Source organism: Mastigoproctus giganteus, chromosome 3, assembly GCF_048544385.1.
Source record: "Mastigoproctus giganteus isolate SK-2022 chromosome 3, ASM4854438v1, whole genome shotgun sequence".
NCBI lineage: Eukaryota > Metazoa > Arthropoda > Arachnida > Uropygi > Thelyphonidae > Mastigoproctus > Mastigoproctus giganteus.
In genome coordinates, this window is record NC_143577.1 from 241277889 (window position 1) to 241299953 (window position 22065).

Below are 22065 nucleotides of genomic sequence, written 5' to 3' on the forward strand. Positions count from 1 at the left end.
ATAATAGCGAGAACTGTGTGCTTGGTTTGCCTAATACGTTTTTCTGCCTTACATGATGGTGGAATCTGTTTACAAGAGTTACAATTTTTCTGCATTTCAGAGCTTTTGAGGTATTTATGAAGTGATTTTTGTAATAAGTAAAACAAAATATTGTAATATGTTGCAGAAGTAGATAATTGGAACATAATTTAATTTTAAATAAATTAATTATACCCCAACATTGTCCAACATACTTGCTAGGTTTTTAATAAGGATGTTTGACTTCGGCGTATAATCGACCAAAAATAATAAAATTTTCTTTCTTTTCAGGTCAGTCAATGTACAGATGAAACCGAATCATGGTTCCAATAAATGTGCCCTTAAGAGTGTGGTCCATGTGTCTTTTTTTGACATGCGTTCAGTTTTCGAGGTGAATATACGTTTTTTTTGAATATTTACTCTAATTACAAACTTCCAATTAGAAAAGAAGACAAATAATTATTCTTGATTGATTTCTCTTCCAACATCTCTCGTCAGGTGGCGTGACTGATTTAATTTATACTTCTTTGATTACTTTTCATTGTTACATCGTAGAACCAAGAATTAGACCACCGAGTTGCCATGGCAACTCATACGTTGAGTGTCCCTTGCTAAAGATTCTTTGTTTTCCTAGCTGTATCAACCCATTTGTTTTTGCCTGTTTTTCTTTTCTTTTGACACGAATAGCAATGAGAAGTCAAGTTGAATAATAGAAAAACTAATTAGTTTTCAAGTTAAAAGAAGATTTTTGCGTCGCTTGATGGGCAAATATTGGAATTCTTTTTCTGCTTCCAAAGTGCTAACTTGCAACAGCATAACTAGAAATCTTTTAGGATCGAACTTGCGTTAAAAGCTGTGTGGTAGGACCCTTCATCTTGAGTAGAAAAATGCCTTTAACAGATTTTCCATAGACTCAGTATGGCCACTTTTCCGGCCCTAAGTATCCATTTTGTTTTTACATGCTTTTAACATTTTATCTTTCATAAGTGGAAACAGAATACACATAATTTTATTACACTTTTTAAAAATGAATTTTTTTTCCTAAAGTATGTTTGATCCAACTGGATTATAAAAAAAAAATAAACATTTAAAATCAAATAAAATAATTTTTATTTATTTTAGTCAGGACAGCCTGGATTTCGATACCATCCTCCCTGATAACCCATCAGAATACGATAATTTGCATCCTCCTAAAGAAGATGGTAAGTTCACATCTTTAATTTCATTATAATAATAAAATTCGCCTTTAGATTTGGCAGATTGCCAATAAAAATTGAGCAGACGTTTTCTGTTCTGTCCCACTGAAAAATACAAATGTTGAAGGGATTTCAGAGTTGGCAAGATGCCAATAAAATTGAGCAAAAGTTTTATTCAGTTCTGTCCCACTGAAAAATACAAATATCGAATGACTTTAGATTTGGCAAGGTGCCAATGAAATTGAGCAAAAGTTTTATCCATCATGTCCCAGTGGTTGCTATGACAACCACAAAATCAATGTAACTACAAAACCAGCTCGTTTTTCCCATCTATTCAGAATAATCAAATATATTTTTAAAATTATTTTTTGAGCTTTTTTTTAGTAATAATGAATGCGCTTTGTCAGTTTTGATAATTTAGAATTTTTATTTCTACAGGGAATCCGACTATTGTGAGGTTCCACGTGACTGTTTTAAGCATCGATTCAATTGACGAAGGATCCATGGTAAGTTCTTTTTTCGTCGTTCAAATTTAACTTGATTGATATTAATAGTTTTTTTTAATATAGAACATTTTTTATTCTAAATGCTTGCATAAATTAATTATGGAGTATGTTTAAACACAGAAATTAGATATTAAGTTTTATTTCTATATCTTGGTTTCTTTGATAGACATATGTAGCAGACATCTTTATGTCTCAGAGTTGGAAAGACCATAGACTGCGACTTCCGGAAAATATGACCTCAAAATACCGTCTACTTCCAATAAATTGGTTGAAGAGAATGTGGAGACCTGATTCTTTTTTTAAAAATGCAAAGAGAGTGACATTTCAAGAGATGACCATCCCCAATCACTATATTTGGCTGTATAGTGATAAAACAATTCTTTATATGGTCAAGTAAGTGTTGAGATTCCCTACGTTTTGTATTTTTTTTGGATTGTTTTCAGGAAAAAAATATATAAAAATAAAACTGTAAATTTAATTATTTTATGACAGATTAACATTGCTGCTGTCTTGTGCTATGAAGTTTGAATCATACCCTCATGACACCCAGACTTGCTCCTTCAAAATAGAGAGTTGTAAGTTCTGTATTTTTTAAATTAAAATTTAATTTAAAATTTTTAAAAAAATAAAATAAAACAATTTTGAAATATCATTTTACATAAAATTTCTTCATAATATTTTTACATAAAATATACATTAATTTTTTCATAAAATATTTTGTCTTTTTTACCTATAAATGCCTTGTTTGAATGGTGAATTTTATTTTATTCCTTATACCATGGTATGAAATTTTAGGCGTCATACAAATATAGATATATGTGGCATATCCCATATTTTTTATATATCCCATAATTTCAATCCCGGTAAAAATTAAATAGAAATATTTTTTCCATTAATTTCCCATTAAAATTAAGTTCACAAACTTAATTTTATGTAATTTAATGTTTCTGTAGGATGTGATTAAGAGGAATTCCTCAAGAAGTTAAGGAGCTCTAGCTCTTTAACTCTTTAATATTTACTCCAACGATTTTTTAAAAAAAAATGAATTGATAATGATTTATTGATTGAAGCATTAATTTATTATATGCTCAAAATTGCTTTCCAAATATTTATTTTTGCGAAAAATATACATTGCAATTAGTTCTTAATCTGTAAAGTATTTATTGATAGGGACAAAAAAAGAGCCATCATATTAGGGCCACCCGAGAATTACCTCATATAAATGTATGGATTATGTTTATAAATTGAGTGTGTTCTGTAGTCGAATTTTCTGTTTCTGGACGATAAACTTGAGTATCGAGGAGGGGGTGGAATCCTTGCATCAGACTGACTAACTCAGCCACAGAGAGAAAAAAGCCCGGGTTCGAATCGCGTCGTTGACGAGATTCGCCCGGCTCTATCCCACCTGGTGTGTGAAATTCGTGGTTATAAGCACTTTGCTATACGTATGGACCATTGCTAAGGATAGAATGAAAGACAGTAAATTCTCTTGCTATGTTTTTCATATCTGGAGCCACTTATTGAAATATCGAACTCAAAAATAACAGCCAAACTACTCATAATTGTTTTAAACTTCATTTACAATCTTTAAATCATAAAAATGAATAAATATATCGTCCATTTCTCAAAATAAAAGAAATCATCATTAATATTAATTACTAGTACTACATATATTTTGATTTATCTCTCGTTGGAGGAATACAATGGACGGTTTATGAAAAGAAATTCGATTAATGAAGAAAATAATATTCAGTGGTGATTGATTTTATGATCTGAGGAGTATAATGGCAAAAAATTCCAACAAAACGTTTAATGGAATTAAAATTAACCAGTTCTTTCCAACACAAAGTAAAAAAAAAAAAAAAATCTAACAGCCCCAGTAATTTCCCGCCTTGCTAAAATATTATTCACTTGGGTGTCAAATTCATTCCGGATATTCAACAACAGGAACTGAGTTTAGAAACGCTTACTATATCTTTCGCATTTCAAAGCACATTAATTAACTTAATGCATTACAATAACGTTATAATTAAATTCACCAAAGATATTAAAACAAGACGAATAGCGCAATTGCAAGAAAAATTCGCAGAGCTACCATTAAAATTATTGATTTCCTAACAACCTTTGGCTTCCCATCCTAATCAAGCCATTACTCGACTGGAGCATATTTAACCAACATAGATTTCTCTTCATAAAGTTATTTCCCATTAATTGTTTCGATCAATTATGATTCTGGAAGTCAAAACTACCCTCATTAAGGTTATTAGGATGGATCAAAATTATTGGAATTTGAAAGTTGTAATAATTAATTTTGTATGAATCGGTAATGACAAAAGGTGCTTTGGTAATTCGAATAGTTATAAACAATGATAAAGGTTGCTATGCAACCTGATATCTACAAACGGTTACAGACGTTTTTATGGTAATCTGAAATCTGCAAAAAAAAAAAAAAAAAAGAAAAAAAAAGAAAATGACAAAAGTTGTTATGGTAACGTTAAAGCTGCGAACAATATGAGTTGTTATGGTGACACAAATTTCCAACAATGGCAAGAGTTGCTATGGTTATGCAAGTTGGCAACAATGACAAGCATTGTTATGGTAATTTGAAAGTTGCTAACAATGAACAATGATAAAGGTTACTATGGTAACGTGAAATCTACAAACGATTACAGATGTTGCTATGGTAATCTGAAATCTACAAAAAAAAAAAAAAAACGAAAATGCCAAAGTTGTTATGGTAATGTGAAAGCTGGGAACAATATAAGAGTTAATATAATGACTCAAATTTACAACAATGTAAGTGTTGCTATGGTAATTTGAGAGTTTCCAACAATGAAAAATCATAAAGGTTACTATGGCAACCTGAAATTTACAAAAGATTACAGACGTTGCTATGATAATCTGAAATCTGCAAAAAAAAAAAAAGGAGAAAAGTTATGGTAACGTGAAACCTACGAAAAATATGAGTTTGCTGTGGTGACATAAATTTCCACAATGGCAAGAGTTGCTATGGTTATACAAGTTGGCAACAATGGCAAGCGTTATGTTAATTTAAAAATTGGCAACAATGAACGCGGTTGCTAGGGTGACCTGGAGACTAAATATTTAAGTAGACTTGTTTTCTGACGTTTGGAACGATGTTAAAGTCGTCGTTGGTATTTTGCTTCAGAAGCGGGAAGGGTGTCGAAGGTGATAAATATTCATGCGCGCGCTAAAGTGGCTACAAGTTTCCACATTGTACTCTCCTAACGCTGACTATGAATTATGATAGTGATAATTAATGCCGAAAGTGCCAAGTTCGGAAGCGGTTGTAGCACGCGTTTTCCCTTCAAGAACCTTCGCGCCAATAACGTCAAGCAGCCGAGATGAAGCTAGGGGTCATTTCCGTAAAACGGTGATTAATTTGTGATTACAGGTGGACGTTATTTCCTGCTGTTCAGATTATAGGATAACACCTTGGATCATTTCACCCAGGCATTAAAGTTGGATGTGTTCTGATAGAGAGGTGGGGAATTGAGGGGGGGGGGACAGTATTCTCTCGAAACAGTATTAGTCAGGGTTCGTTCTAAAATTCGGGGGACTCAGGTGCAAGAATTAATGATGGGAAAAAAGACACCAAGGAAAAGAGACCCTCGATGCGGGTAAGAATCGAAGGCTCTTAGTTGGGATTTGGAGTCCTTTTTAATCCTTGACCTGGTTGCAGTGCACCTACTGCAGCTTCTACCCTAGGACGGGCCCTGGTATGGTATTAGTCACAAAGTTCGTTTCTATATTTCTTAATAAGTAATCACAGCCATATTCTTCGGAGTCTTATTGCAATGATTTTTTTTTTTTTTTGCAGTGTCCTACACCACTGACGATCTTATCTTCGACTGGGAAGAAGAAGTTCCTCTTGTGGTAGATGACTTCATCGAACTGCCTCAACACAATCTGATATCCACCAAGCTAGGAGACTGTACTCAAGTTTATTCTACAGGTGACTTCCCAACCTTTCGTTACGTGTTTGTTGAGCTTTAAGAATTTTAATTTCATAAAAGATCTTAAATATGTAATATCATATGGTTTTAAATGTCTTTCATTCTGCTCCCTCTCTAAAGGGAGCAGAATGAAAGAAAAATAACATGGGGAGAAAGAGAAAGGGAGTATGAGAGAGAGAGAGAGAGACACTGGGAAAAAAGAAAGAGAGTATGAGAGAGTGGGAACACGAAGAAAAAAAGAAAGAGAGAAGACAGGTAAAGAGAGAGGGAGAGAAAGAAACTCAGATAGAAAATTAAAAATAGAATGAACGAAATAGAAAAAGAACACAGTGAAGAAATAAAGAAAGAGTAGAGAGACAGAAGGAAGACAAAGAGAGTAAAAAGAGAGAAAGAAAGATAGAAAAAGTAAAAATAGAAATAACGAAATATAAATAAAGAGTGAAGAGACAGGTAGACAGAGAAAGGAGGAAGTGCAAAAGAAATAAAAAAGAGAGGAACAAAAGAGAAGAAAGAAAGAGTGAAGAGATAGATACAGATAGTGAAAGAAAGAGAGGAACAAGAGAGAGAAGAAAGAGCGAAGAGATAGGAGAAGAAAGAAAAGGTGGAAGAGCGAGAAAGGAAGAAAAAAAAGTAAGAATGGAATTGAGAGAGAAAGAGAATAAAGAAAGAGCTAGGAGATATATAGGGAAAGAAATATAGGTGGATAGGGAAAGAAATAAAGAGAGAAAAAAACTAAAAAGAAATAAAGAAAGATTGCTAGAGAGAGAGAGAAAGAGAGTGAAAGAAACAAAGAATGAGGAAGAAGAGAGAGAAAGAAAGAGAGGAGAAGATAAAGAAAGAAAGAAAAAGAAATATGGAGAGAAAGAGAGAGAAAGTGAGATGCTTACGAAACACATTATAGTATGATTATTTTTCTCTATTTTCCTATGTGCTTTTTTTAGTTCATCTTTGCCACGCTATCTCTCTCTCTCTGTGTGTTTCTGTTTGTCTATTCTGTATTTCTCTTTCTCTCTATGCATTTATCTCTGATTTCTTTTATTATTATTATTATTAAATAATTAATAATTAATTAAATTAATAATAATTAATTAATTAATAAATAAGTAATATATAACGTGTAATGCATGCACTGCCCCACCAATCAAAAACGAATTCGACAATTCGATATCCTATCGCCTTCCATCGTACACATGAGAAAACAAACCTGAAAGAAGAGCTATAGTTTAAGCAGAACCATATCAACGAGAGGAATGATCATAGGTGCCCCTGAAGCAGAAATATCATTACAGGAACTAAGGGAGTTTAGACGTGTATCGACGCAGCCAGTGTTTAAGGTTTCATTCAGGTGAATAAAATATATACGCTTAGCTTTATTTAGTACTGCAACTTTTTACATTTTTTTTTGCAAAAATTTTCATAAACAAACGAATTTGACGGCTCTTAAAGTTATTTTCGAACTGGAATGGAATATTATCAATCGGATTCTCTCTCACATACCTATTCCAATTCATATCCACTCAATTTCCACTAAAGATTGCCCTACGTGTTTTTAGGTACATTCTTGATATTTTGGTTGGGCAGTGTATACATTACATAAAATTCTGCCTTTTTGACAATGCAACCATCCGGCACGTTGTAAACAGACAAATGAGAAATTAATATAATAGTTTCCAAAATAATAAACGTGCAATCAGATGAGAAATTAATAAAGAGTATCTTTTTGGTTAAATTCTGATGTAATGATTTTACCTTTTTCCAGGTAACTTCACCTGCATCCAAGTGCTCTTCACCTTGAAGCGTCGCCTTGGCTACTACATGTTTCATACATACATTCCCACCTGCCTCATTGTGATCATGTCCTGGATTTCATTCTGGATTAAGCCAGAAGCTGTGCCGGCAAGGGTAACGCTTTGTGTCACCAGCCTGTTGACCTTGTCTACACAGCACGCCCAATCTCAGAAGTCCTTGCCTCCAGTGTCCTACATCAAAGCCATCGACATTTTCATGTCTTCTTGTACAGTGTTCGTGTTCGCATCACTCATGGAGTACGCTCTGGTCAACATCCTCATGGGGGAATCTGAAGGGGAAGGTGAAACTATTCGGAGAGGAATCAGGAGCATCTTGCTTTCCATGAAACTCGTTGTAAGTGAATTTTTTATTTCAGGCCAATGGATGTTTAATAAAAAAAAACATATTTCTTTAGAAATTAATAAAGTTCAATACTAAATTGAATAAATAATAAAATAAATAGATTATATAAAATTTAAAATTAAATTAAATTAATTTAATTTAATTTTTAAAATTTAATTTAATTTAATTAATTTAATAAATTTAGTTAAATTACAATATTTTAATTAATGTATAATATCAATTAATGTATTATTAAAGAAATAATAAACTGAATTACATAAATATATTAAATCGTAATATATAATCAGTTATATTCAATAAATTAATAATCTAATAAATGGTAATAAGTAATAAGTACTAAATTAATTTAGTACTTATTTAAAAATTAAATTAAAATTTACTAAATTACTAAAATTAAATAATCAGTTAAATTCAATAAATTAATAATCTAATAAATGACAAGAAGTAAATAAGTACTAAATTAATTTACTTCAATAATTATTATATAAAATGGAGTTTAATAACATGCATTTATATACTTTATATAAACTAAAGAAATTTATATACTTTAAATACTAAATTAAAATGAAATAGATATTTATTTAATTAATTGAATTTACATTAGATATTTAAATAACACGGTGTTTAATAACTTAAATATTTTTTTATAAAATGGTTATGCATTTTCAGTGGTACCATACATTTTTTAAGTTGGTTTAATCTTTAATAAATAATAATGTTTTAATATTATTAATTTTTTGATATTTAAAGTTTAATAAATATGCACATGAATATGTAAATTTATAAAATTTATATATTTTTATATTATATTCTTTATTAAGCAGTATAATTTAATATAAATACATAAAGTCTAATAAATATAAATATATATTAACAAATGAATATAATAAATATTTTTATGTAAATATATAAAAAGAGATACATATATATTTCCTAAAAACAAATAACTTTGTTTAATAAATATATTTGTTTTTATTATCATAAATTTAATTACATAAAAATTAAATTGAACATTAGTAAAATTATAAATAAATATGGATTATAAAATAGAAGTAAACCATTAAACTAACATTAAATAATAATAAATGAAAATTATAAAAAAAATTAATTAAAAATAAAAAGTAATATTTAACAAAATAGGTCAATCTCTTTAAATTAGAAAAATTAAAATTTAATCAAATGTATTTATTTAATTAATTAAAATTAAATTAGCTATTTTAGTAATATAATGTTTAATCACTGAATCATATTTAAAAAATAAGTATAATGCAGTTTAATAAAATAATTATCTATTGTTACGTAAAATTAATTCTAATAGTACCTAATGAATAATAAACTAATAACGAATTATATAAAATACAAATAAAGAATTAAATAACTAGCATAAAAATATATTAAAAATTATATCAAAGTTTAAATAAAAATATTTCAATAGCTTTAAAATAAGAAAATTAAAATTGCATATTTTTAATTAATAAACTTAAATTAGTATTTGAAAAACATGGTAATAACGACAGAAATATATTTTTATTTATTTTGATAAATTATAAATAAATTAATTAATTAAAGTGTTTAATTATTTAAATATTTTATTAATTATTAAAAATTATTAAGTAATGGTAAATTAAGAAGAATAAATATTCAACGAAGTATATAAAATAGAAACAAATAATTAAATTTATAATATAAAATAAAATAAAAATTTATGTAGAAGTTTAAATTATATATTTAAAATAAATATATATTTATATAATAAATTAAAAATTAATTAAATATAACATGGTAATTAATAAGTTAAATAATTTATAAAATAAGAGAGAATTAAAATATTTTTTCATACTAGGTACATGTTTGCATTTTCTTATTAATTTTTTTTATAAGAAACATTAAAAACAGGCCAAAATCAAGCAGATGTTCATATAATAATTCTCATTTTATTTTTAGGAACCAGGCAGTGTGCCAAACGGAACCAAAGTGAAAACAGCGCCACCTCCAGCCATCCGACGGAAAGACAGGGCGATCATGGTTGACAAATTCTCACGTGTGTTTTTTCCACTTTCGTTCGTTATATTGAATGGGGTGTACTGGTCGGTATATTTGGATCTGTCTTAGTTAGTTGAGATTTCCAGAGTCCCTTTTCTCTCTCTTAATATGATTGAACATTCGCGATGGACCAGTACTTAAAGACCCAAGTTGGAGGCCATCAGTCATGGAGTGATGTTTAGTTAATTATTCAAAATCGGACGTGTGCGCGAGTCAGTTGTACGTTCCGATCAGATAAAGGAATTGCTCCAGACAAGACTTTAAAGTCATCAGTGTACAGATGCTGGTTGGACTTCGTTAAAGATGCAACTGTGCCAAACATGGAGAAACTGCTTGTTACCACTTAAATCTTTGTCCTTTACATTTCTTCCTGAAAATAACCACATTGGACGAGGATTCAATCAAGTCTAAGGTCAACAAGAGTCAACGTTTAACGTCCAACAAGAATTCAAATGATTTAAATTCCATTCTTCCAGTCTCAACTATGAAAGAAATATTCGAATTATCGATAGTTACATTCACTACCAGTAGAGTGCATGATTTCCAAGACTTATCAACGAGCTCATTCCACAGGGTACCATTTCTTGAAGTTTATTTATTAATTACCTGAAGTTTACCAAATATTACTCGTTAAATACTGATGGAAATGTGGTCGAAGTTCAAGATAGCATTTCTCTGTATTATATAATGAACACTTTGCTCTATTCTATTACTTCGAACATCGATTAAGAAAAAAAAAAAAAGAACTCTTGTTTTTAAGAAAGCTATGCTAGAGTTAGTTTAAAAATCATATCTCTGCGAAATCTTCTCAATATATTTTACAGCAATAAAGGATATTTATTCTCATGTCTTATTTATTTGAACTTTTCAATTACAACATTTGTTTCCCATCCACAGACCCCAACGCAATAGCAGCACTTAACCTAAAGATATTCAATAAAGCTACAAAGGTCCGATCCTTTGATATGATTGGTTGGCAACATTGAATACTTTCCAACATTGTCCTGGAGTTCCTGGATGAAATTTCTGACAAACAGGTTAGTTTCTACCCACAACCCTGAGATGTAGGCAAAGAACTAGAACGTAAGAACTGTTTGGCTGTCGCCATTAAACTTGTTTTTGATCGCAATCATCCAGATATGACGTTCCACTATCTCTAAACCAAATGTGCACCATAATCTCTAATTGCCTTCAGAAATCACCAGAAAGACCACCTTATATCATTGATCCTGACCTGTAAACGATCTAAAAAATGGCAATATGGATGTGGAAAAAGCCTCACTATAGACTGGTTGGGATGGTTGCTATTTCTAAAAAAAGAAACTATTTCCAAACAGTCCTGATTCCGAATAACAGATGCAGCCCTTGAAAGTTAGAAACATCCATCGTAGAATAGGCTGTAAGAGTTCTCCAGATATATAGGGAACAAACTCAGTGCGAGCCATGAAGAGTTTCGCACCATTCTGCTTGGGTGGGGGGATCGCATGGTTTCCCATCGAGCGATAGGCACACCAACTTTATAATACCATTCAATGGAAGATTTCCCAAGGCTCCACTTAATTTTAAAAGAGACATAATTTAATAAAAGTATAAAGATTTTTGTCTGATCTTCTGCATGAAAAACAGAGTTTTCTGAATAAAACTCAATAGCAACTGCTATTTCATCCTTTGGGAGATGGGTATTACACGCTGTGAAATCAGATTCAGCCTAGAAATTTTCCTTCAAAATGGGTCTTATTTGCCTTATCCTGATCTGATGTTTCTGTTCCAAAATTCCGATATTTCATTCGAATTTCATTGTGGAGTTTTGACCTTGAGATGTGTATATTTTGTAGCGGTTTTTTGCTCCATAAGACTCCTTTCCTATCCAAAGTCCACGAACGATGGAAGCACAATCACTGCCACTGCCACTGAAAACGGCAATCCTACTGAGATTTTTACATATGACTTTGTCTCAGGTATATTGAGAATGGTCAAATAAACAGATAACATCCGGCCAATGGCAAACCTGTGATCGGAAACAGGTCGTTGATGAGAGGCCAAGGTAGGTTGAAAAAACTTGTGCGGATAACGGAAAGGGTTAATGAAGCAACAATCCAAAAGAACAGTGGCAACCAAAAGGTATATGAAACGCACAACTCGTACCTTGTCACGAGTAGAGTGTTGAAACCGAACCCGGTTCCAGTCCTGTCGGCAAAAAACAAGAAGGTAGGGCTCAGGAACACGAACACTGAACAGCGGAGAAGTGGAAAACGTTGCCTGGTCTGACAAATCCCAGTTTCTGCAGTTTCACGCTGATAGGACCAAAATAAGGCGAAAGCAGTATAAGATCATGGACTCATCTTGTGTACACTATAGGCCATTGATGGCAGCGAAATGGCGTTTGAAATGTTTTTGAAGTGTGCCCATCTGCGAATGGGTTCCTCCAATGGGATAATGCATCACAACATCAGAACTGTATAGATCTAGTTTCAAGAACATGAGAGTGAATTAAGCTTGTAGCCTCTCCAGTCTCCACACCTCAATCCAGTTAAGCGCCAGAACATGAGAGTGAATTAAGCTTGTAGCCTCTCCAGTCTCCACACCTCAATCCAGTTAAGCGTCTGTGGGATGAGGTAGAAGGAGGAATTCGCAATTATCCAATTTGCAACATCGGCGAAAAGAAATTGAGTGAACATGGATCTGCATCGTTGTGGCTGGCTTTCAAAACCTCAGTAGGTCTATACCAAGACCAATACAGTAAGTTCTGAAGGCTAAAGGGATCAAGCCTACTTGTTATTAGTTACTTGTACAGGAAAACCAATGACATCAAAAAAATTTGTTGTATTAGCTTATTTTGAAAAAAAAAAAGTCGATACGAGTTTTGCTCAAAAGGGAATTCGCAGATTCTTTAAGGTAATTTTTAAAAGCTATTATATGGTTAACGAACTCAAAGATTATTTAGAAATCTTTTCGTTCCCATTTATCGGGATTTTTTTATTTTTATTTTGTTGTTTTAGAAATTGCAGGCACTCTCAATCTGTAAACCATTGTCTATTGAAAGGGAGAACGTCATAGATTTTTTTTATTTTCTTAGCGATATCAGGTTAAACTGCCTGTCCCTTTGTTCTCCAGTGTAAAATTACTGACCAACCTTGACGCCTTTATCAGCAGAATGACATGCTGACGGCCTTTGGGTCTTTTTTAGGGTTCTTTCCTGATCCAACTGAAAAATCTCCAATACACTTCTAGAATAAAACAAGATGAATTACCTCCATTATTCTGGTAATAGTTTTTTTTTCGCATTTATAGATTAAATTTTTTTTTTCAGAAGGATTTTTCTATTTTCCACCTAAAGAGGGCATAAACCGGAAGTCCTTTGACATTGTGCTGCCATCTTGTGACAACAATGCTAACAAGTTGACATTTAAAATTTTTTTCAAATGAAAGCTAGACTGCTTTAGTTAAATAAATAAATTTCTTTACATAATAAAATTAATTTTAATAAAAAAAATTCTCATTCATGTTTGAAACACTGTGCCCATCATTTTTTTGAAAAAAAATGTTTGCTGCTCACTAGAGGTCGCCACATCAAGATAACGCCTGTATTTTAGCCATTATTGTCAATATGGATAGTGGCGCCATCTACCGATAAAATCAGTAAATAGATGTTCAAATGTTATTTTTGGATTAACCGTCCAGCTATAGCTAAACATCAATCAATATTTAATTAGTGTACTGAGATCGTAATTAATTATTTTCTTTTAACTTTAATTTTAAATTTTAAAGCCGATTGGACTTTGCTATGAGTGATTTAAGAGTGAAATATAAAAAGTTACGTATATGTACACAAGATGGCAGCACTTTAATAATGATAAAGTGCCATCTATTGGGTAATTTATTTTTAGATAAATTACCCTATATTTACCAAATGTGATACAGTTGAACAGAAAATACATAAAATAGAAAGAATGAAATAAATTTAGATGTATAGTTACAAATTCATATTCCTCTAAGATCAGAATTTATTGAGAGGTTGAGGAATTAAATCAAACAAATTTAAAAAAATATTTCCTTAAATCCATTGATATTTTTAAATACATTTTCAATAACTTGTTTACTTTTCTTTGTAATCGCAACAACTGAGCCTTCACAAACAAGTAAGATTTCTGCGCATAAATTCGTTTAAAAAGAAGCTTTTCAATTATTCATCGAAGCAGTAAATTTTCCTTTCAAGGACACATCTGAGAATTGCGTCAAATGAAGAAACAGATTAAGAGGAGTTTCTTTTTTTTGCACACCATCAATGAAAGGTAAATATAAATTAGCTCAGAGCAGCAAAGTTGGGTAAACAAGCTGAAGTTAAAAATTAAATTTACAAACAGTATTAAAACATAAAAAGAATAATCTATACATGAAGGAAATTCATTGATGGAACTGGATCACCTCCTGGATTACATGCAGTTATACTTCAAGAATGGAAAATACACTGATGCGCAAAAATGTTAGGGCATAGCGGATAAGCATCTGTGCCCATGCGCACATTGTACAAATATGGAAACGTTTTGAATTCATTTATGTGTCCCGTTAAGAGGAGACACGAACTCGAATGGCCCTAGCTGGTATCTCGTCTAGATGGGACACGAACTTGGCCCATCATCCTTCCACCCACAACGGTGGGTAGAAGAATTAGTAGAATTTAAAGGAAGATACGTTAAATTTTGAATTTAAAAGATCATCTAGATATTTCGTTCTATATGTTGCCAAATAACTGGAAGGCTAAGAAATCTTTCACCACCAGTCTTGTTTATTTTTGTTAACTTGTAAATCTTCATATCTTGGACCATGAAAGATTTTACTCTGCAGAGGATGAGTTGAGGGGGGAGGGGAACGTGTGCGAATGTGTGTGTGAAGACAGTGTGCAAAACTTAAGGACCAACACTATTTTTAAAGGTTACAACCACAATATCTTTACTTAAAACACTCTTTACTGATGAGAGTAGATTCAGCCTCAGCAGCGATTCTGGACGTCAGCTAATCTAGCCAGAGGTTGGCACACGGTATCACTCATCAAACACTGAAAGGGATCGATATGGCGGTCGAGGTATTCTCGAGGCAATCTTGGATGGACGTACACGATTCCAGATACTGGAAGGCGGTACTGTAACTGGTGCAAGCTACTGTATTCAGGTAATCCTTCCCCATGTGCGTCTGTTCCGAGGTGCCATTGGCCTCGAGTTAATGCGAGGAAGTTTTATAGATCTTTTTCTCAATGTGGCCAGGTTAATGGGTCTCAGGCGATGGTAGCATTGTTTTTTTTCCTGAAAACTCGGGTTTTTCGTCTAGCAAACAGCAAATGGACCACAGAGTTTACACAACTTACAGTAATATTACATATGGCAAAATATGGCCTAAATTGCTGATGTGGTTGCTTTTCTGGACGAAATACTCGAGTTTCCGGGAGCAAAAACCTGCTGCCCCCGTCTGAGAAGAACTCATTCAGCTACGTTATGAAAAAGACCCACAAAATTTCCCTCCCCTGAGTTCGAGTCCCAGCCGATAGGACTCGAACTGAGGTCTTTTCTACGCGGTGTGGGGAGGACGACGATTCTACCAACTGTTCTACCCTCGAGGGCTCCATAAATGGTCTTCACATTCAACGCTCAACATAAAAATCAACCAAGTCATTTGTCCGTGTTTCAAACATTATTTACGCAAATTCGTCTGCTTATTTCCGTGTACTGGATAATACGTGCACACGGTAGCGCCATCTATGGTGCTTTTCTTCTATCGAGCTGCGATAAAAATAAAATCGGTGGTAAATTCGTTCACAAAGTTTTTTGCGGTGAGGCTATTAATTCATCGATTTAAAATATGGTTGTAAAGTAAATTTAAAAGAACTGGAGGAGTCGAGGATCGAACTCGAGACCTTTCACATGCGAAGCGAACGCTCTACCACTGAGCTACACCCCCAATTACAACGACAACAGAATCTTTACAGGTACTTGCTTCAAAATGTACAGGTTTAGTACAAAAATAAATACGGTTGCCTTGACAACAGACTTGTATTCGTAGCATTTAAACCAACTGGTGGATGCAACAGGATTTAAAGAATAATTCTGTTGATTTTCGAAAGATTTTCTGTTGATTTTGTACATTATCAATAAGAGTTGACACAATGACTCTCTGACATGTATTGATGATTCTTTTTTAATTCTCACAGTGCAATACCAGGAGCATAAAATAGATTAACAATTTCTCTACCTCCACCACATTGAACCAGTCTATCACACGAAATATTAAAGCTATCATTCGTCTTTGTGGGTTGGCACAGGTGGTATAATCACCATCCTCCCAAAACCGGGTGGAAAAGACCCAAGTTCGAATCCCATCAATGATGCGAAGAATTTATACGGATCTGCTTTCACAACGTGGGTGTCAGTGGGTTTCAGGAGAAGGGAACATGGTTTTTCCTTCCAGAAAATCTAGTTTTCCGTCCAGAAACAACACATCGACCACAGAACTTGTAGAACTAATTTGTAAAAATGGAGTCTTTTGTTCCAAGGGTCTTTTTACCCCCTTTCAGTTCTTGACTAATCTAGTTGTACTTCCCGGCACCAGTTCCAAGAGATCGACATCCTTTCTAACTCGAGCCTCCACATTTCTATTATGCAGTACTCGAGATGTGGCTTAACCATTTGCCTCATACAATAGGATAATCACCTCCTAATCCCTGCTGGCAAAATTCCCGTATATCATTGACAGAACCTCATGAGCTGTCCTAGCTGCCTGTCTGCACTGCTCAGAAACCTTCGTGCTGTGAAGTAATTTTCCTTAGTGATTTTATTGTTCACAGCTCCATCTGGTTTCCATTTTCTAATCACACAGACCCAGCTAGCCGAGATGCTGAGTCGTTTGCAATTACTAATCACCTCGAACAGATTGTTCTTTTACCTACAAGATTATGAGACAGTCCTAACCAGAAAGCCAACAAGCTTGATCTTTTTCACATAAACAGCCCTTCTAAGTACACGGTCGAAGTGAGAGGTCCTTTAGGCACTTCAGATCACAACATGGTGATTGTCTCTTTTCCAATTGAGCCTTTCTCTCGTGGAGATTCTCAACCTGATGTTGTTTGGCATTACAAGAATGCAAAATTGGATGATTTGGGAGATTTCTTTCTTCTTTTCCTTAATCGGATTACTGTTTCAAATCTCTATATCTCAACGTTTTCTCAGATTGTGTTAGTGAAATTATCCTTGTAGGTCTCTTGCCAAAGCTGTTGGTCGCAACTTTTGCCCATCTGTGTTCCCACCTATGTCAGAACCAAATGGTTCTACTGTCACTTCAACCAAAGATAAAGCTGACCTTCAAGCATCCTATTTTCTTCCAACACATGTATTAATGATCTTGATAAAGTCCTTGGTTAGCTATTAGTAGCAGATGAAATAATTTTTGCCTTTACTAGACATCGTTCATCCGATAACTTGTCATAGACTTGCAGCTCGAAGTCTGTCGTGATTTTAGGATGATTTGGACTCACACCATTCCTTAAGAAACATTTTTTCTGCCTCCCTCCCTTCTTTCGTGCTGGAATTCCTTTCTTCTTCAGTCACGGCTGGTATACTTGCAAATAGAGAAATCAGGTTAACCTTGTATTCTAATTTCAGTGCAGATGGCAACCACAAATAGAAGATACGTGTGTTTAATCTCTTATATGCCCTAAATACCACAAGGGACTATTTTGTTGGGTCCGTTGTCGATATATTAATATTCACTGTCCAACTTCTATCGAAGCATGAAGCACAGCCTTGTTCATAGCTATTAATATCCAAGGTATTTTATCCCTGATTGTGTTGTCCTAAAAAGTACCAATAAACAATCTCGCACTAGCTTGCTTTATGATGACAAAATTATCTGAAAACATGAATTGAATATTAAATTGCTCATTAATCCTCTTCAACGCATCTGAAATTAGGACATCTGATGACCTATATACACTGACTTACTATTAATATCCAAGCACTTGCCTTTAGACAAAAAAAAAAGAGCTTTTATTGTGTCATTTAATATTTTGTGCTGAAACCTTTTGCTTCAATCCTCATGGCATACTCTCAACCAGCTTTTTATAAATGTCACGTGATACGTTCCTCCACTCGGCCTTCCACTCGTGATACGTTTGGCCTTCTTCTTTGGGCGATCTCGATGTGCACGTACCCGACGATCCAACACATCCCAAAGATGCTTGATAGGGTTCAGAGCACCACTCTGGGCTGGCCAGTCCAACTTTTCCACACCCATGTCCTCAAACCACTCTGTTACTAAACGACCAGTTGGCGTGGCGCGTTGTCTTGCTGATATAGGACCTTCTCCGAAGTATTGCCATAATGTTGGAAGTGCATAATTGTCCAGGCTGTCCTGGCATTGCACAGTATTTATGGTTTTGTCGGGGCTCCTTTTAAACCATGAAAGGAGTCCTATACCATGACACTGCCCTCACCAAACTTTTGTTGGGAGGATACAATGAGGAAGGAACTGTTTCCTGGCATTCGCCACACCCAGGAACGGCCATCAGACTGGTAGAGTGCGAACCTCGACTCGTCTGTCCATAGGACTGTTTTCCACTGCTCTACAGTCCAGGATTTGCGCCCCTCACCATTTTAATCGGCGTCTAGCATTTGTTGAGGTGATCAATTCTGTTGAACCGTTGAGGTAATTCTGTTGAAGGTATCAATCTTGCATGCCCACTTTTGCAATTATCTGTTCGAAGTCCAGTGTGCATATTTATAGCAGGTTCTGTGACGTGTTGCATGCACAGGATCTGTTTTGCCATCCATGTCCGGATATTAATTGATAGGGTAGTATACATTTCAAACCATCCAATGTCATGAATACTGGCCCTTCCGTTGGATCAACGAGAAATGTTAGCTAATGAGGTGTTCTTGCTGCTGAGTATTTTTAGGCGCATCGGCAATTTAGTCCATGCTCCTTATCTCTGTAAATTAAATGTGTTCTATGGTGGATGGCCTTGTTTTCTGGATGAAAAACCGGTTTCCAGTAGAAAAAACCATGCAACCCTCGCCTGAGATCTGCAAACTCAGAGCCAAGGAGCGAACAGAGCTCATAAACATTCCTGACATTATTGAAGGGATTCGATGCTGTATTACCGGTGAGAACTTGCTAATGTGGACTTATTACTTTGATACAATGAACCCTAACTAATATCACACTGAAAATATTAATATACTGACGTCCTCAGAGCCTTAATTGCCACGAAACCGATAAATCAATTCACACTACTAAGGTAACAACACCTTTCAAAACCAAAGTCAACAAATCCAAGTTTAGTAGCAGACCCAACAGGTGAAGATACTTGACGTCCAATACCGGTCTTCAAGTGGTAACTTGGTAACCAAATCGATATCATAACCTGGCACACGCCTTCGATACTCTCTCGGCCAACACAGATGGTCACCTAAACCAGCTTACTGCTATCCAATTAGTAGAGATCAGTACTACAGAGGAAATGATTGGTAATTCATGTCACGTTTAAAACAGTGTAAGGGATTATATTGGAAACCATAGATACGCGTACAGAGGATGTGAATTCTCATTTCATCAGTTATTGTGATAACTCTTAGGTGTGGATTGTTGGTTCTCGGTAGTTACAACCCCAGAGTTTGATGAATATTCCATCGTCTAGGTAATTATTCCTTGATCAATAAGTAATGCATTCTGTCATTAGTAGTCAAGTTCTACAACTCGTGTGATTTATTGACATTCACGAAAATTAATATGAATTCTGGCTATATCTTTTAAAAGTTTAAAAATGATAAATCTATTTGCTGTTTACTAGACAAAAATTCCTAGTTTTGGGGAGAAAAACCATCTACTCTCGCCTGAGACCGACTAACTCGGCCATCTTGTGAAAGAGATCCATAAAAATTCCTCATTGGTGGAATTTTTATGGATTTTATGGAACGTGGAATATTGGGAAGAACACCCAATATTCTACGTTCGTTTTTTACGTTCAACCTCTTCCTGTATATTTGAAAATGATTTGAAATTTGTGTTGATTTGATGTGAAATTTGAACAAATTGATGTGAAAGTTTCAATTGAATTTGAATCGATGTTGAATTATCATTGAAATTTCAACTGAATCATGTGAAATTTGAATTGAAATTCTTAAAATGATGGAAATGTGTATTAAAATTAATGTGAAATTTTGATTGAAATTTGAATTTGAAAAAATGAGAAATTGATTTGGAATTAATGAGAAATTTTGATTGAAATTTCAAATGAAGTTAAATTGCAAATTTTATTGAAATTTTAATTGAACTTGATATATTTTGAGTGAAACTTTATTTCAAATTTAACATTTATCAAAAATTAATCAAAGATTTATCAAAAATGAATGGTTCCACGTCATTAATGGAACCATTGATTTTTGAACATCATTGGTGTTCTCCTTTTTGCTTTCTTTCCAGATAATTTCTAATGATGACTCGAAAGGCATGGAACACAACACCTTATATTCCACTGCTGTTCCTCTTTATCTTCAGTGTTGGCTCTATGGTACTATACATGAATTATTCTGCACTCTTTCATCGAATGTGGAAAGTGTCTGGCCGTGCTCTAATTTGGACAGCCGAACTTAAAGATCAAACTCCACCAGACTCAAAACGAGAAGATAAACAGTCATTGAATATAAGTCAAGATACGTTTGCTGAACACTTCATAAGCTTGAAGAAAAATATCAGCTCCAATGTATCGATACAATACAAATCAAACACTAATGAGCAAAAGATCAAACACTACTCTGTGAATATAAGCAAAGACAATGAGCCACAAACAGCTACAGGAAAAATCAATGACCATCCTTACAACTTTACCCTTAATCCCTCCAATCTATGTCCCAATCAAGGGAATGGTCTTTTGCTGATCATCTTTATTTTCAGTGCAACTGCAAACTTTGAAGCCCGAAAAGCGATTCGTGAGACTTGGGGTGGCTATCTCAGGACCAAAGGAATTAAAATGGCATTTTTACTTGGAGCAACTTCAGACAGGTCATTACAAAAGAAGATCGTTGAAGAAGACGACCATTACCAGGATATTATTCAATCCACTTTCTTGGACACTTACAAAAATTTGTCACTGAAAGCAGTGTCCATGATGAAGTGGGCGAACACTTTTTGTTCGGAGGTGAAGTTCATAGCAAAGACAGACGATGACGGATTACTTAACATTAACAAGATAATAGAAACCTGTCAGAAAGCAAACATTACCAGGACTATCTTGGGTAACAAAAGAACAAGTGATCAACCCGTACGAAATCGAGGTTCAAAATGGTTCGTTTCTTATGGGCAATACAATAAAACTAGATATCCGGATCATGTGAAAGGAATGCTGTACATTATCACGGGTGATTCCATTTTGTCCCTGTTCGAAGCCAGTTTCGACACTCCTTTTAATCCTAACGAGGATGTTTTCTTGACAGGTCTTGTTGCTGAGAAGGCAAAGATTAATGTAGTTCCCCTCTCAGGGACTGTATACCGAAGTCATTTTCAACCGTGCAAGTTTAATGAGGTGTACGGTATCACTGCATGCAATCCATCAACAATAAGAAAGAACTGGAAGTTACTGCAAAACAGCGTTTGCAATGGAACTCAATCACATTAAAGTAGCTTATACCCGAAATTTGCTTTAATTTATTTGAATACACAAACAGAACAGACCAATATGTTTGGATTTATATGATAAATGAGTGGGTCCTTTTGCTGAACAACAGAAAATAAACCACCATAAATATCCGCGCTTTATCTGCTTTTAAAAAATACATCATGGAAGACTATTGATGTCTAGGGTAATTCAAGATTTCCCAGAACTCTTACCCTGCCAAATTTCCCAGAAATTTAGTGAATTGAATTTTCCAAGTGATGTAATTTTTTGTGCACCATTGTAAATTAGAATCATCAAATTGGCAATTACCAATCATTTATTGTCCACGTCTCATCGAAGAGTACGAAATAAAAAGCCCTCCAACCATCCCCAACAACCTCCATTCTAAAAAGCCCGCCAACCAACCCCTCACAGCCTCCATTTTGGGTCCAACCGCAGGAACTTTCGTCTTCCTCTATCTTCTGCGAGGGCTACACTGGACAATAAAAAATGTTAACTCAATCAGCCTATTTAAA

At 34.0% G+C, this 22065-nt stretch overlaps 2 protein-coding genes and 1 non-coding gene across 4 annotated transcripts in view; 2 read left to right on the forward strand and 1 right to left on the reverse strand.

Moving 5' to 3' along the window:
- Nucleotides 1-10235, forward strand: part of LOC150088953 (glycine receptor subunit alpha-2-like) — a 72056-nt gene extending 61821 nt beyond the window's left edge. Inside the window, exons 2-9 of one of the 2 annotated variants that reach the window (XM_090370965.1) lie at nucleotides 310-409; nucleotides 1141-1220; nucleotides 1653-1720; nucleotides 1887-2113; nucleotides 2213-2295; nucleotides 5562-5696; nucleotides 7457-7839; nucleotides 9793-10235. In XM_090370965.1, the coding sequence (XP_090227091.1) occupies nucleotides 339-409; nucleotides 1141-1220; nucleotides 1653-1720; nucleotides 1887-2113; nucleotides 2213-2295; nucleotides 5562-5696; nucleotides 7457-7839; nucleotides 9793-9960 (1215 nt within the window). In that variant the 5' untranslated portion in view covers nucleotides 310-338 and the 3' untranslated portion in view covers nucleotides 9961-10235. The remainder of the gene's footprint in view (nucleotides 1-309; nucleotides 410-1140; nucleotides 1221-1652; nucleotides 1721-1886; nucleotides 2114-2212; nucleotides 2296-5561; nucleotides 5697-7456; nucleotides 7840-9792) is intronic. The other variant, XM_090370966.1, reaches the window with a different exon arrangement.
- Nucleotides 10236-15771: 5536 nt separating this feature from the next.
- Nucleotides 15772-15843, reverse strand: TRNAA-CGC (transfer RNA alanine (anticodon CGC)). Its single transcript has one exon. It is a non-coding gene; the product is annotated as a tRNA-Ala (tRNA).
- Nucleotides 15844-20371: 4528 nt separating this feature from the next.
- LOC150088955 (beta-1,3-galactosyltransferase 5-like) lies at nucleotides 20372-21550 on the forward strand. The gene has a single exon (XM_090370368.1). It carries the CDS (start codon nucleotides 20372-20374, stop codon nucleotides 21548-21550), a length of 1179 nt encoding a protein of 392 aa, XP_090226494.1.
- The last annotated feature ends 515 nt before the right edge of the window (nucleotides 21551-22065 follow it).

Coding starts and splice junctions, on each gene's coding strand:
- LOC150088955 (XM_090370368.1), top strand. CDS start 20,372: ATGACTCGAAAGGCATGGAACACAACACCTTATATTCCACTGCTGTTC.